This window comes from Opisthorchis viverrini, assembly GCF_000715545.1.
Source record: "Opisthorchis viverrini unplaced genomic scaffold opera_v5_11, whole genome shotgun sequence".
Classification (NCBI taxonomy): domain Eukaryota; kingdom Metazoa; phylum Platyhelminthes; class Trematoda; order Opisthorchiida; family Opisthorchiidae; genus Opisthorchis; species Opisthorchis viverrini.
Genome location: NW_008751667.1, coordinates 1259247 through 1272581, shown reverse-complemented (window position 1 = coordinate 1272581; position 13335 = coordinate 1259247). Strand labels below are relative to the sequence as shown.

The following is a 13335-nucleotide window of genomic DNA, read 5'->3' as shown; positions in this document are numbered from 1 at the left end:
CGTGTATGTAGCAGCAGTTGGTTTTGTGTTACTGTTTTCGAGAGGGAAACCCAGACCGTTTTTCTTTTTTTTTGGAGGTTAACGAAGGCAGATAGCTTTTCCAACAGCATCGCGGTTAACCACAAGTGAACTAACCTCAAATCGCCTTGCGTATGACCACTTAGTGACATTCTTACCACCATTCAGCAATGCCCCATCGCATCACAACATATGTTTCACGAGTTCACAAGGTGACTCGCTTCTTACTCCCGCTATATCAGTTAGTGTTCGATGGATCATAGCTTACCTGCGACACGTGTAACATCGATGTGACTTCAGCCTGTCTCTCAGTAGCGGTGTAGATCGAAGACTTGGCCAGGATAGATGGAAACTTTCGGTATTTGGCCGTTGGTGTTCATGGAACCCCGGATCAGTAATACTCTGATACGTCAGATAGTTTTCTGAAGGAAAAGCCCTTTCGTGATAAATCAACTAGTTGCGCGCCCAAATCAATAGAAAATCATCTGTCACCGAGTTGTTCTTGCTCAGTTGAAAACGACGGAGTAGCGAACAGTCTATCATGTGTCAACGAAGTGTGGAACCCTTGGCTAGTAGGGTTGACGACTGCCGTTTCCGTGGATCGGAACCCGATGGCAAGTAACAGTCAGGCGTGGCTCAGCCGGCCAGTGGCGCCCTCACATTGAGAGCGTATTCTATCGTATTCAAGATTCCAACTCCCTACTTCATCACTGGCGCCTCCATATGTCCGATACTGCGCAAGGACATTGGGTGAGATGTATGCAAATCAATCTGAAATGGAGGCACACCGTGACTGACTAATTTGGTCTTAAAGGGGAGGCTCAACTGAATCTCAGCTGATACTGTTATTGGTTGTGGGTGGTCGGCAGCCTTGTGAGTGGCTTGCCCTCCCCCCTCTTCAAGAGAATATACTGCGATATCTCGAGTACCATAGCAACTGAAAGCTGAAGCGGCCTTTGTGCAGTACATTCAGTTGAAGGGCATGAGAGATTCATCTGGGATTCGGCTGAGTCTGCCGTTAACACCAATTTGTTTGGGAAATGAGCGTAATTCACGAACTGCGCGCAGTTCGGGTTCAAGTGGAATATAGAGTTGAGGGCAAATCGGGGGCTACGCTTACCTGATGAGCCCGGACTAATTCGGTCGTGGGCTGTCGCGAACCTTATAAGTGATAGGTTCCGTCAAGAAGGCACAACTGAATGCCAGCAAAACGCACTTATTTGCACACCACTTTGTTTTTCACGGGAGACTCAAATAAATCTCTAGTTTCTGGTGATTCTAAGCAACTGAATGTGTTTCTGAAAAAGAGTATCACAAACAAGAGACTCAGTTGAGTCTCCAAGTTGGCGTGTAAATGAGTGTATTTCGTGCAATTTGTTTTCAAGTCGAGGAAAACTTGGGGACCATGCTTAACCGATGAATCCCAAGAAGGGGGTCGTAAGTTGTCAAAGAGCTTTCAGTAATCTTACGAGTAGTGTGTTACGTCTATGCAACTGAGTGTTGTTATTTGCAACACTCAAGTAGGATAAGATCTAATAATTTTAATGGTGACGGGGACAAATGGGAAGAAGTCGCATGGATGTTGCAGGCTTACTCGAGTCAGTTGCGCTTGCCTTGTGTGCCAGATGACCAAGTGCTGAGCAAGGTGATTCCAGAGTTGTTTGACAAGGAACTCCAACCGAAGTTTACCCTGTGACTGTTCAGCTCAAAGTTCCGAAGCTGACGATAACATGGAATGAATTAAACGTATTTTGTGAGTGCAGTTTACAATTACGTTGGATGCCTCGGATAAGTGTCGAGTCTGCGTTTGTCGTTTGACGTCGCTCCGCTCTGCATCGACCTCGTTAGCTTCGGTTGTCTAGGTTATTTGAACTTGAAACCTGAAATCACTTTCACCTATCTGTAATTCGTGGTTTGATAAGGTTAAAAACCGTACTAGGTTCACCTGATGAGCTCGAGATTTCCTTTGACCTTACCTACTCCCGATAGGTTGGACCACTGGGTGACTGAACCGTTGAAACTCCTGAAGGATATTTCGTTTCGTATCCACTCAAACGCTCACGCCATTCCTATATACGTTGGGGCTGTTTTTCGACTCCCCTGACTAACTATGTTGCTCATCTTGACTTACATAGCTTGTCTGCCAGACTAGGAGGTAACTCAACTTCTTGACGCTCTCCTATGAACAGTTATCAGGGGGCTGATAAGATTTCGTTATAGTACAAACGTCAGTCTGTACGGATAGTTCGCTTAGCTTTCCGATGTACTGGTTTGAGGTGTCCCTTTGATCAAATGACGATTAGCCCTTCAGCGCGCGTTAATTGGAGGTTGTGAAAAACTCCAAGAGTCTCCCCGATGAAACTTGTAACCTACCAGCGGAACCTATCCTAGTGCATTCACCTATCGTCCTGCACTGCCCGATGCTCCCGTAGATTGTATCTGTCCCAATAGTTTGTTGACAAATTACTGTCATCAGAATTCCTCATGCAGAATTCAGTAGTTGGAAGAGTAATCTGGAAATTCTTACCGTTATTTTCCTTTCGTTCGCCATGCCTTCTAAAACTTGTTGCTCATAGGGATTACTGCTGTTCAGCATTCAGCTGTGGCACCCTTTCGGGGCCTGACTGCCATGCCACCAGAAGGAAGCACGAGGGCTGGGATACTGTCAGGTTGCCTAAGTCGAGAGGCAGAGGTCGGGTTCGAACCACGGACATTCCGGTCATTAAATTCGCGCTCTAACCACTTGAGCCATCTCGCCCCCGGACTTACTGCTAGTTTCTCATTCGAACAGAATTTACTGACAGAATGGCCTTTCCAGTATATAGTCCAAATCCACATTCAGTTCGGGATGTGCCATGTGACCAGCTTGTCCGTCACGTGACCGGCAGATTCATCTGACGCTTCCAATTAGCACCTATCAGATGATGCACTGTTTGCTTGAGTAAACAGACCAGGCTGCCCTCTGTGCTGACCTAGCACACATGGGCCTTTTCGGCCCAGTCACCTGTTTAGCTGTTGTTTACCTAAGCCCTGGCACACGTAGTTTTCAGACCTACAGAGCAAACTGACTGATTGATTGATTCGTTGTGGATTGTTTGATTGTGCCTTGGTAACCTAAGCGCAGGCAGGGAGTGTAACGCAATATGTGTTGATTTAGTGACTCAGTTTGTTTGTTCATGGTCTGCCTTATCACCTCCGTTGTAACTTGAACTATCTGCTGCTGCCTTGTACCATTTTTTCCTCAACCAAACTGATGTACTCAGAAGTTTGTTTAACTTGCGACTGAATCGTTTTTTTTGTTCGCAGTTTGCAACTGGACGCATTGATAGCCAGGTATCTTCTAGTGATTGTATGCACTGACACAAACGACAAGCTATTCTGCCTCGGTGTTCATTTTTGCTGTAGTCCATCTGACAGCTCAACCCGTTTGAGACGAACTTGCACCTATCTTCTAGTGATTGTATGCACTGACACATTTTTGCTGTAGTCGATCTGACAGCTCAACCCGTTTGCAAAAAACTTCCACTGCTTCCAGTAGACACGAGTATTTTGTGGATAACCGGTACAACTACAATCATTCTGTTGACAGTTGTTAGTCTATAGACTTTCAAAACCATTTAATAGACGAATGTGCCGTTTGTAGTCTCGCCTAGGTGCCTTCAAAGCTTGATTTCCTCAGACTAACAAGAGGAATCGTTTACCCGGCGTGTAGCACTAGTGGTGGCGTTAGTGTCTGTAGAATTTCGGACTGCTACGTGTCCTACCTATGGATTTTCACGCCCAGGGTGTCACGGATTTTCCACTCACTCCCGTTCACCAATGTGTAGCACAAACAACAAGGAATCTGATGTAGTACGTGGATTCAAGTGGGGGGCTTTCGCTGGTTAACTTTGTAGCTTTTCAAGTCCTATCCACCACCGTCCGTGAAACGGTAGATCAATGTGAAAAACCGCATACTGTGTTTACAGATGTTGACGTTTTGACAGCATCGGCCTTGTACTGTTGGTTTGACCTTGCTGACAGAACTGCTTCATCCCGTCTTTCATCTGTGCTGAGTGTCGTGAGTGATAGAGAATGCACCTGACAGTACCAACATGAGGGGCTGGACGCTTCCATCTTCCCGTTTTGTGGGTTTGTTTGAATCCCGGGCGTCTTCGATCATTTCATGGGATCAATACAACCAGGTTTGGACACAGAATAATTCGACGGTTACGGAGACAAATGCGCGTTGTATCTCAATATCTTTCGTCTAATTATCGTAGACTACAGTCGCTCGACTGACCATTATTCACGCCTGGTAGACCAAGTTCATCTCGCGTGATGGTCTGGCAAGCGAACGCTTCTCATTCGACTCGCCTGAGTCACGTGAGGATGAAAGTCGCGTTGGTTGAATTGCCTGATAAACTACGTTACCCGAAAAACTTCGAATGGTGTTGTGAAACACCCCGTTTGACTACTAAAGCTGAACTGTTTGAAGTAGTTATTTCAATAAACGGCTTCATAATAGTGTTGTTAGAAACGAAGCCCTGTTTTTAACACTGGGTAATTGCTTCCATGACTGGGCATCCTGATCGATTTTTTCAAATCGCGTTCTGGGTAAATCAATCGTTTGAAGAGCAGCAGTAGCAGCAAAAAAATCAATCGTTTGTGTCTGATTTCAGCTTCTCCTATTCGCAGGAAAGCCTGTTGTGGTGACTGAATTGTTTGTCCCTTAAAGCAATTACGACTGTTCAAGCATAGTATCGAATCTTTTCATGTTCCGTCAATGGTCAGATCCACTTTACCGGTTATTGCCACTGAACCCCACGTGACTCATGTTCACCGGGGCGTTTGGTAATCGACTTGACTCGTGCTGTAGTCGGTTCGTGCCTGACACATTAAACACGATTTATGCTGACCAATCTTCCCTTATATATTCGAGCCTCAAAGTGTGAAATCGAGTTGCACGCAGTATGAGCAGTAAGAAGGTCTCTGTGGGGGTGGACTCGATCCTCGGGAGGAGGTCTATCAACCAAGCTACTGAGGATGCAACTCAACGCCACCCCTCACATGATTTGTCTTACGGATTACTAGCTGGTTTTTCAGCACCATCAGTCAGTCTCTAGTGTGATGAGGTCCACGACGGGATAGACCGTTTATATCGTCCTGATACCCAAAGGACGATCTACCAAATATTTAAAGTAGTACGTTTGCCAATACCGTGTACCAATTCTTTCAAAAATATTGGTACAAAAGTGTTGTCAATATTAAGAAAAGGCCAAAAAGTGTATATCCACTCGGTCATCCAGCCAAAAGCATTGCAATGTAAGTGGGGCAACAACAAAATTGATGTACAACTTCTCGCTTGCTTAGATGTACGCCCCAGCCGATTTACGTCCCCCATCTGGTTCGCTGAGTTTGCGACGCATAATTAGCGATGTTAGCCAGATTACGATGGGTCTAGAGAGAGAGAGACTGAATAGCCAGATTACGATGGGTCTAGAGAGAGACTGAGGTACTTGTTTTCGTCGTGTTAACAGCCCACATCTAACCTTTTTCCAACTTGATTGTAGTAATAGGATTCGTTCTCCCTGTGATCACCGCTCAATGGTGTGTGTGCACGCAACAGGTGGAATGGAACGGAAACGGGAGATACGTTGTCTATGGTTGTCGCGAGAACCGGACTGGAATAGAATCATATCATCCAGCCATTCGGATGTGGCGTCGTTGTGATCCGTGTCTGCTGCGCAGGAAGTACGATGATACTGCCTGACTGCCCAAGCCTAAACAGGATCGATTGAGGTGTCAGGTTGAACTCGAGCAATAGAGCTTCCGGTCATCTATTACCGTCTAGGGTATCTCAGATCGGGATGGAAACCAAGCCCTGGTCCGTTCTGTGATTGCATTGTCTCTGCCAGCTCGCTTGTGTGTTCCCGTTGGGTGGGGTGGTGTAATCGGTTACTTGGCAGTGCATAGAATTCAGGACAAGATTATAATTACCCTGGGTACACAAAGGCATTCGAAGTGAGTACGGTTCATCTACGAAGTCCGGAGAAAATCCTGATCAGATATTACTTTCTACTTTTGTACAGCAAGCAACATTTGGCTTGCGAGGTAAGCAAAACTAGTGGGGTTTAGTTCAAGCCTACCTGAACGGTACTGATTGGCCCCAATGATAAAACTGATTTTTTTCTAGAAACGTTGCACCTTTTGTCATGCACTTTTCAAGGGTTCTTGTCACAAGTGAATCAACCACTTGTCAGCGGTCCCCCGTTTCATATATTACGGCTGACTGTCTACCAGTCTTCCGCGCCATATGCAAATTGGCTAACAATTTAAGGCTCTTGGGTCAGTCGACAAAAAAGCTTCTTATTGAAAATGATCTCTGTCGTCTTCAGCGTCGTAAGCAACGCCTGTGGGACTGGACAATGCCACCAAGTTCCTCGCTAACAGACAAAAACAATAGGGTGTTACTCGAGGAGTCTCTCTTGATGGCTATCTCTCTCTCTCTAATTCGTTTGGTAATTTAAACTCGAACCTGACTTATTCCTAATTCACTGGCGTTGCTTCGCAGCTAATCGCATTCCGATAGTCCTGACACAATGCTTAATGACAGCTGATGGCTACCTCGATGTGTGTGTGTGTGTGTGTGTGTGTAGGCGCAGGCATCCAACGCTGTTTGAATAGGTGTATGTGATTCTGAGCAGCAAAATGGTGGTGAGCCGGTCGCGTCATTTGAATTTTCCGCTAGAAGAGGCATAAACCAAGGCAGCGAGAGTTTCTTTTGGGCTTCTACAAAAAAACAGTACAAACTCGTGCTTCTCTCATTAGCACCATTTCCGGACCGGTGTGCTGTGTCGCACACATATCCCCCCCTTGTGCGCGCAACAAATAACGATAAACGCCTGGAAAATGAGAAGAGCAATAATATGGGTGATCGTATCCTACTCGTCGTCCTCTCCAACACCATATCTTGCTTCTTCCAGGTTGATTGACTTTCCAATTTCTCCAGATGTTTTGTCGACTACCGGATTCTGGAGACGGCTCTGTCTGATGTGTGTGTGTGAATGAATCAGGCACAATCGACCACTACCATCTGTCATATGGTTGTGCTTTTTCGATACTTGACTGGGTGGGCGGCGATTGGGGGATATCCTCACAAGCCACATTCATATTGCCAGAATATCAACGTCTTCTTTATGGGTCGCACTCTGCTTGACGAAATTTATGTGTCCAAGCGGAATTTTGTCTCCAAAGAGCTTCCGTTCATAAAACACACCAGATGAATTGCTGCTTGAAGTGCAGTAGGGTAGATTGTCATCTTATTGGCTAGCTTCCTGAATCAGGAAGCTACTGTTGAAGTTGTAGAATACTGATAAGACTGACAGAAACTTGACAAAATCGGCATACGACAGATCTCACATCCGGACTAGGCGAGAAAGTGGAGCCCATACATTGTTGTCCCCTATGGTTTATAGCGAGAAACTCGCAAGGTCATCTTCGATTAGCCGCTAGCTTTTATTCTCATGGTCTTGCACACACTGTTGTGGAGAACTGCAAACCAGCGCCGATGAACCAGCAGTGATGAGCTCATCTTTTTGTCATAAACATCATCCGGCGGACGTGATTATGTTATTCGAGAGACAGATATTCCTGACGCATGTTCATGCCCAACGGTGTTGCCTCCTTTGTCCTTTTGGTAAAAAAATGGAGTAAGACTTGTCTTATGAGGAGATTGGGCACTCAACAACCTGGTTTGCTCAGAGAACAATCGGGCGTTGCTAGTTGTGGACCTGGCAATCGGCTCAAAACGTTCCTTTACCATGTTGGATGAACACTTGGATCCACCCGAGCTAGCATGGTAGGTGTGTCCCCTATCAAGTTACAAATGAGTTGTTATACATGCATTCAAAGACACGGCGCTTTCGTAACCGCCATAGCTCCTCGAAACCTTGGCAACATGTCTGGGAGTCGATTCATGTATGCCTTAGCTCTTCAGAACTTAGGACAACGACCTCAAAAGGAAGCTGAACAACGTTTTGGATTTGACACATGATTCAAATAAATCTGCAGAGTAATCAGGAGACAAATCAGTTACTTGGTGTCTTCTGACGTACCAAGTACTAGACGATGACCATTTTCGCCACACACATACACCTCCCCTTTAATATCGTTCATTACCGAGTAGGACTCTTGTGCTTGCATCTCGGTCATCGACTTTTGTTTTCGGAGCGTCTGGCCCCTCCTGTTTCTTATGTAAATATATATGTCACAAACACAGAAGCAGGTCTGTTCTTTTCGGGTCACTGTCTGTCAACATGTGTGCTACTCATGGTCACCTGCAATGTGGACATGGGTGCTACGCTAATCGAAAATTGTGTTGACCTCATTTGTTTCTTTTTTTCTGTTCGTGCGAGGATGTGCAACAGAAACCCTCCATCTTGCGTCGAATGTTTTAGACCGGAGAGAGCAAGTTTGCACGGAAGACAGGATGAGACTTTTTGGGCTTTGAAGTTCCAGACATGGTATTCACTAATCAAACCTCATCGTTAGCTGAAATCCACTGGTGATGTATGCTGTTCTCAAGAAAATCTAGGCCCGCCGTGACGTCACTCCAGTCGGAAAGGCACTTTTCAACCCAATCGACAGTTAGTCTGGGTTAGCGTAACCAGATGTAAGGGTATGATGCTCTTTTCAATGCAGTACCTCACAATTTCCCAACCCCTGCTGCCCACTACATAAGAATTTCACCAGTGTATCAGGATGAACGACAATGGCTGATGAGATTTTATTCTTACTTACTGGCTGTCAACAAGTTCACGTTGCAGAAGATGCTCGATATTGATCTGCCTAACTTCCATGAGGTTCATCCTGGCTTGTATTTAATCAATCCGTGCTCCGTAACGTCAAACCTGGATTTTTTCTTTTCCTTTCCACCTTGTCAAACAAAACCGGTTGATTAAACAAGTGCCCCAGCCTCTTTCGTTTTCCCGAGTGCCCAACTCGTACCGATTGCTATTGCCCACTTTGCATTCCACCACACTCCAGTTGCTCGTCAGAAACACAAGCCAAGCAGCATTGAAATCAAAACGACGTCTAGAACAATAATACGTGCTGAATGGGATTGGAACGCGAGTTTCTCTTCATTTGTGCCTACCAACCCACTCACCCCTTCCTTTTTTTGTTCCGAGGTACCAGCCGAACTATCGGAGTGGTTTCGATTATGACAGGCTTTCGACGTGCTTTCAAGTCATGGCCAAAAAAAACACTTGAATTTCGCAATCAGAGTGGGCAGTACTTGAATGAAACATTTGATTTACTGGTTGGATCGGGGTGATTAATAACCACATTGTGTGTTGTTCCGTTTTGATCAGTCCGTGAAGTAGTTACCATTAGGATGTGGCGTTACAGTCCGACTGCAGGTCAACGCGTACGAATTGCACAAGACAAAAGGAGCACTTAGTCTGCAAGTGACGATTTCACCTGAGATGGGCTAATTTGAAAGTAGTAAGCATTTGTCAACATTGATGACTAGCAGTCACTCTCACCCTTTTGTTTTTTTTAAATTCACCTTAGCAACTAAGGTAGGGTAAAACACAACTCTGATGGTTCTCTCTTTGCCTCATGTTCAAATTAAAACAATTTCACTCCGAATTAGAAACATTCGTTAGGGCACCCCTGTCCACTTGACCGCCTAGTCACGCTTGTGTGCACACAGAAAAATAGATATGAACTTCTCCGTGGTTCAGGACAGTCAGACTGGATTTGGCGTTTTACAGCATCGCCTCTTTGTGGCAGCACTGGGTGCGTGTGCTGTCAGGCCGGTGGTATTCCTCGACCGCAGGCGCGGAATATTATCTCACCCTCCGCCACAGGATCTGCAACATGTGACTAGCTGTGTGACCTCATGGTCGCCCGTAATTCGCCCCGAGTCTGGTTGCCGGGGCGCAGTATGACGTTGGAACAATGGTTACGATGACCAGACAAAGCCTTGTCGGCGTACAATCCACATGAAAAAGTTCTGGTCATGCGTTTGCTTTGAAGATTCTCCCCATCGAGACATGAACCTTACGGTCGGGTACATCAAACGCATCACCGCACAATCCGATTGTTGAATGATTGAAAATTTTGTTATTGCAGGCAGGCGTCTATCAATGGTCTGACTAAACAAGAACGTAACCCAACCATGCCTTTATTGCACTGGTTGCTTTCTATCCCCATCTCATAACGTTCTTTCGGCATGACCTCTTCCGGTTAGGGCTTTCAATCCTTGTTATAAAGCTCCCAGGATTCCTTGGTGTTGACTCACCCGGGCTGCATGGTTATTGTATTTTCGCATGGCCTGGAAGCCCATTTGGGGTTGTTTTAGTCTAATGTGGTTTGGTGGACTGGAACTCGATTAGAACGCGGATTTACTGACCGGAAGGTCCGTGGTTCGAACCCAACCTCTGCATCTCAGCTGTTTAGGCAACCTGGCAGTCTCTAGGTGTTCTTGCTTCTTTCTGGTAGCATGGCATCAAAAGGATGTCGCAGTTGAAGTGGACTCAAAGGCACAAAAAGCTGAGAGATCGGGAAATGTTCAACTACACGAGACAGGTTACTCTTGTTAGGTAGGTGAGCAATCCGATCATGTGAATAGCTAGTGACACACATTGTACATTGTACATTGAATGAAGGAACGTCACGCAGTAAAAATAACTGAAAAAATGATTAGCCGTTTGCAGAAGTTGGGAAAAATATCTGTCGCGAAACACACTCATTTGGAAGCTAAGTTGGTTTTAACGAGAGATTCCCAGTTGAATCTCTTTCAATAAGGGGGGAAACCGCTCGTGAGCTGTCGAAACGTCTTCAGCAATCTCATGGCCGGTTTCTCCCCTTTTCGAGAAAACATACCGCGATATCTCGAATGACATATCATGAAGCGACCTTTGTGCAGTTGAACAACCAGGGTTTTAGTTGAGATTAACGGAGTCTCCCGTAGAAACCAAGTTAGTGTGTAGTTGGGTGCATTTCGCGAACTGGGGTTCGATTAGAACATATGGTAGACAGAAACTCGGGTCATGGGCTACCGGTTACTTTTTAACACCCTTATGAGTAGTGAATTCGGTGTATTTCGGGATATACTCCTCTTGACCCCATGATACATCTTTTCAGAGGACATGTTCTTTCTACATTGATGTTGTTCAAAGCATGTCTCACACCCTCGCCTTCACCTTTCTACTTGTGAGGTCTTGGTCAAAAACCTGCTTTAACGGATGAATATCACACTGGCATAGACAGCGTCACATCACACGCATGTTCGGTTTGATCTGACGTGCAACGTGACAAACCCGCCATATACAACTGTCTACTCAAGTCTTGAACCGTGTGAACTGATAAGCGTTGTCGTTCTGGTTAAACTACATCCTACACTCGCATAACAGACAAATGAAGATTAGCCCGCCATATAATACAACTGTCTACTCAAGTCTTGAACCGTGTGAACTGATAAGCGTTGTCGTTCTGGTTAAACTACATCCTACACTCGCATAACAGACAAATGAAGATTAGCACGAACAATGTGTAAACATGAAGAGTTGTTCCGGGGTGAGGAACACGTCCAGTCGATTAGACGTGAGATGCATCGGATGTTTGGGCGGAGGACCAGAATTTCTGGTTAGTCATGTTCACTTTCGGCATTTGGACACCAGATGTCCGTGTTTATGCGCTGCGTGCCTTGATGGCTTATTTTTTTCTCCTTCTGTTTTTGTTTGCATTGAGAAAGGTGGAGTTGGACACAATCCTTACCCCAGAATCTGGTCCCCTTTGAAACACTAGTTTGTAAGAGCTTGGGGTCAGTGGATAAGCAGACGGGCGATTTCGACCTGGTCATCATCCGCTCCGCGTTGAAACTATGTTTACCGTTGTCTCACGATTGTAGCCCAGCTGATGTTCATCCAAGAACGTGATTCACATCACTCTAATTCTGCCGGTCACCACAATGTATGAACTCTACAAACAAACATTGTTCCCTATAACATCCTTATTTTGTGGTAAGCCACTTTAGAAGCTGACTGAGTGTCAAACACGGCTGGCTGTGGTTGGGTTCAAGCTTTGGCCGTGGAAATTCACGTATCCTTAGCTCTTTTGACACATTAGCTTGGATTTTTCGCTCTGAGTGGCGTGCCACTGTCCTCAGTGGCATCCAATCTGCCTTCAATGCATAAATCCTCGCCCAATCTCCTCAGTGAAAAGTCTACTGAGAACCCTGTATTTGTGCATCAATTAGAAACGTGTGCTTTGTTCCAACCAACTGTCAGAACGGTATCACGACCGGTCAGTATTCAGACCGGGTGTCTAACTGATCTTCCCCTGGGACCCACCCACCCATCAAGTTTTGAGCTTGAAATGTTAACATTACGCGATCTAATCAAGAAAACTGTAGATTTCCGTCTTTTCTGTGTTCGTCAGATGGGTTTCGTGACCGGTTTGATCAACAGAGGCTCGGTTGCAACTACGAGTCCTTGGTAATTGATTATTTGATCAGGAAAGTTGCGTTTGTGTGACAACAGCAATATGATTGGCTGTGAATAGAAGGATGGTTTATTCTACTTATTTACTTACTGCTATTTACTACTACTTATTTAATTATTTGATGGGTTCCGAGAAATACACTCATTTGCAAATCAATTTGGTCCTCACGTTTGGTCCTCGTTTATGATATTCTACAACTAAAGTGCTGCTCACAGGCCGCTTCATGTTTCAGTTGGCACGATATTCGAGATATTGCAGTATATTTTCATAAAGGAATATCATAAGCGAGAGATTCGGTTGAATCTCTTGTGAAAATCAAATTGAGTTGCAACTGAGTGTATTTCTCGAAAACAGTCCAATATGGGTTCAAGCAGATCATAAGGTTGATGGAAACTCGGGGACTGCGCCTACCTGATAAGCCCCAAGAAGGGCGAGGCCGGTCGTGGGCTGTCGAAGGGTTTCAGCACCCTTGTGAGTAGTTTCCTGTATGAAAATATTTGATGGGTTGTTCATTTACCCACTTATTTAATAACTCTACCGACCCCAGTTAGATCCACACAGAGAATTTCGAAGGCAACGAATAGCCTTGTGTGGCTGAACTTTTCGCGGTCCGTCTGCGTTTTCATAACATCTGAAACTCTTTGCAGACTGCATACCATTTAGCTTAGAAGACGAGTTAGGGAGAAGCAACGTACCTAGTGTAGTATCCTCTACTAGCTTTTCACCTCTCCCGTTATTCGTACTCCCCATGAGAGTGAACGTCCCCTAGATCGTGGCGATCAGTTTTTTCTGACGTCTGATTAAATGACATCCCCGTCCAATCGT

General features: G+C 45.4%; 3 protein-coding genes across 3 annotated transcripts in view; 1 reads left to right on the top strand and 2 right to left on the bottom strand.

Moving 5' to 3' along the window:
- T265_01054 (hypothetical protein) overlaps positions 1-2504 on the bottom strand; it is a gene marked incomplete at both ends in the record, with an annotated part of 12949 nt that extends 10445 nt beyond the window's left edge. Inside the window, one exon of the mRNA XM_009164997.1 lies at positions 2419-2504. Within this exon, the coding sequence (XP_009163261.1) occupies positions 2419-2504 (86 nt within the window). The remainder of the gene's footprint in view (positions 1-2418) is intronic.
- Positions 1-13335, top strand: part of T265_01052 (hypothetical protein) — a gene marked incomplete at both ends in the record, with an annotated part of 65486 nt that overhangs the window by 34146 nt on the left and 18005 nt on the right. The window contains 2 exons of the mRNA XM_009164995.1: positions 5862-6021; positions 6090-6111. Coding sequence (XP_009163259.1) covers positions 5862-6021; positions 6090-6111 — 182 coding nt within the window. The remainder of the gene's footprint in view (positions 1-5861; positions 6022-6089; positions 6112-13335) is intronic.
- T265_01053 (hypothetical protein) lies at positions 2857-10351 on the bottom strand (the record flags this gene model as incomplete). The annotated part of the gene is made up of 4 exons (XM_009164996.1): positions 2857-2918; positions 6894-7047; positions 10070-10156; positions 10307-10351. 4 exons carry the CDS (start codon positions 10349-10351, stop codon positions 2857-2859), a joined length of 348 nt encoding a protein of 115 aa, XP_009163260.1.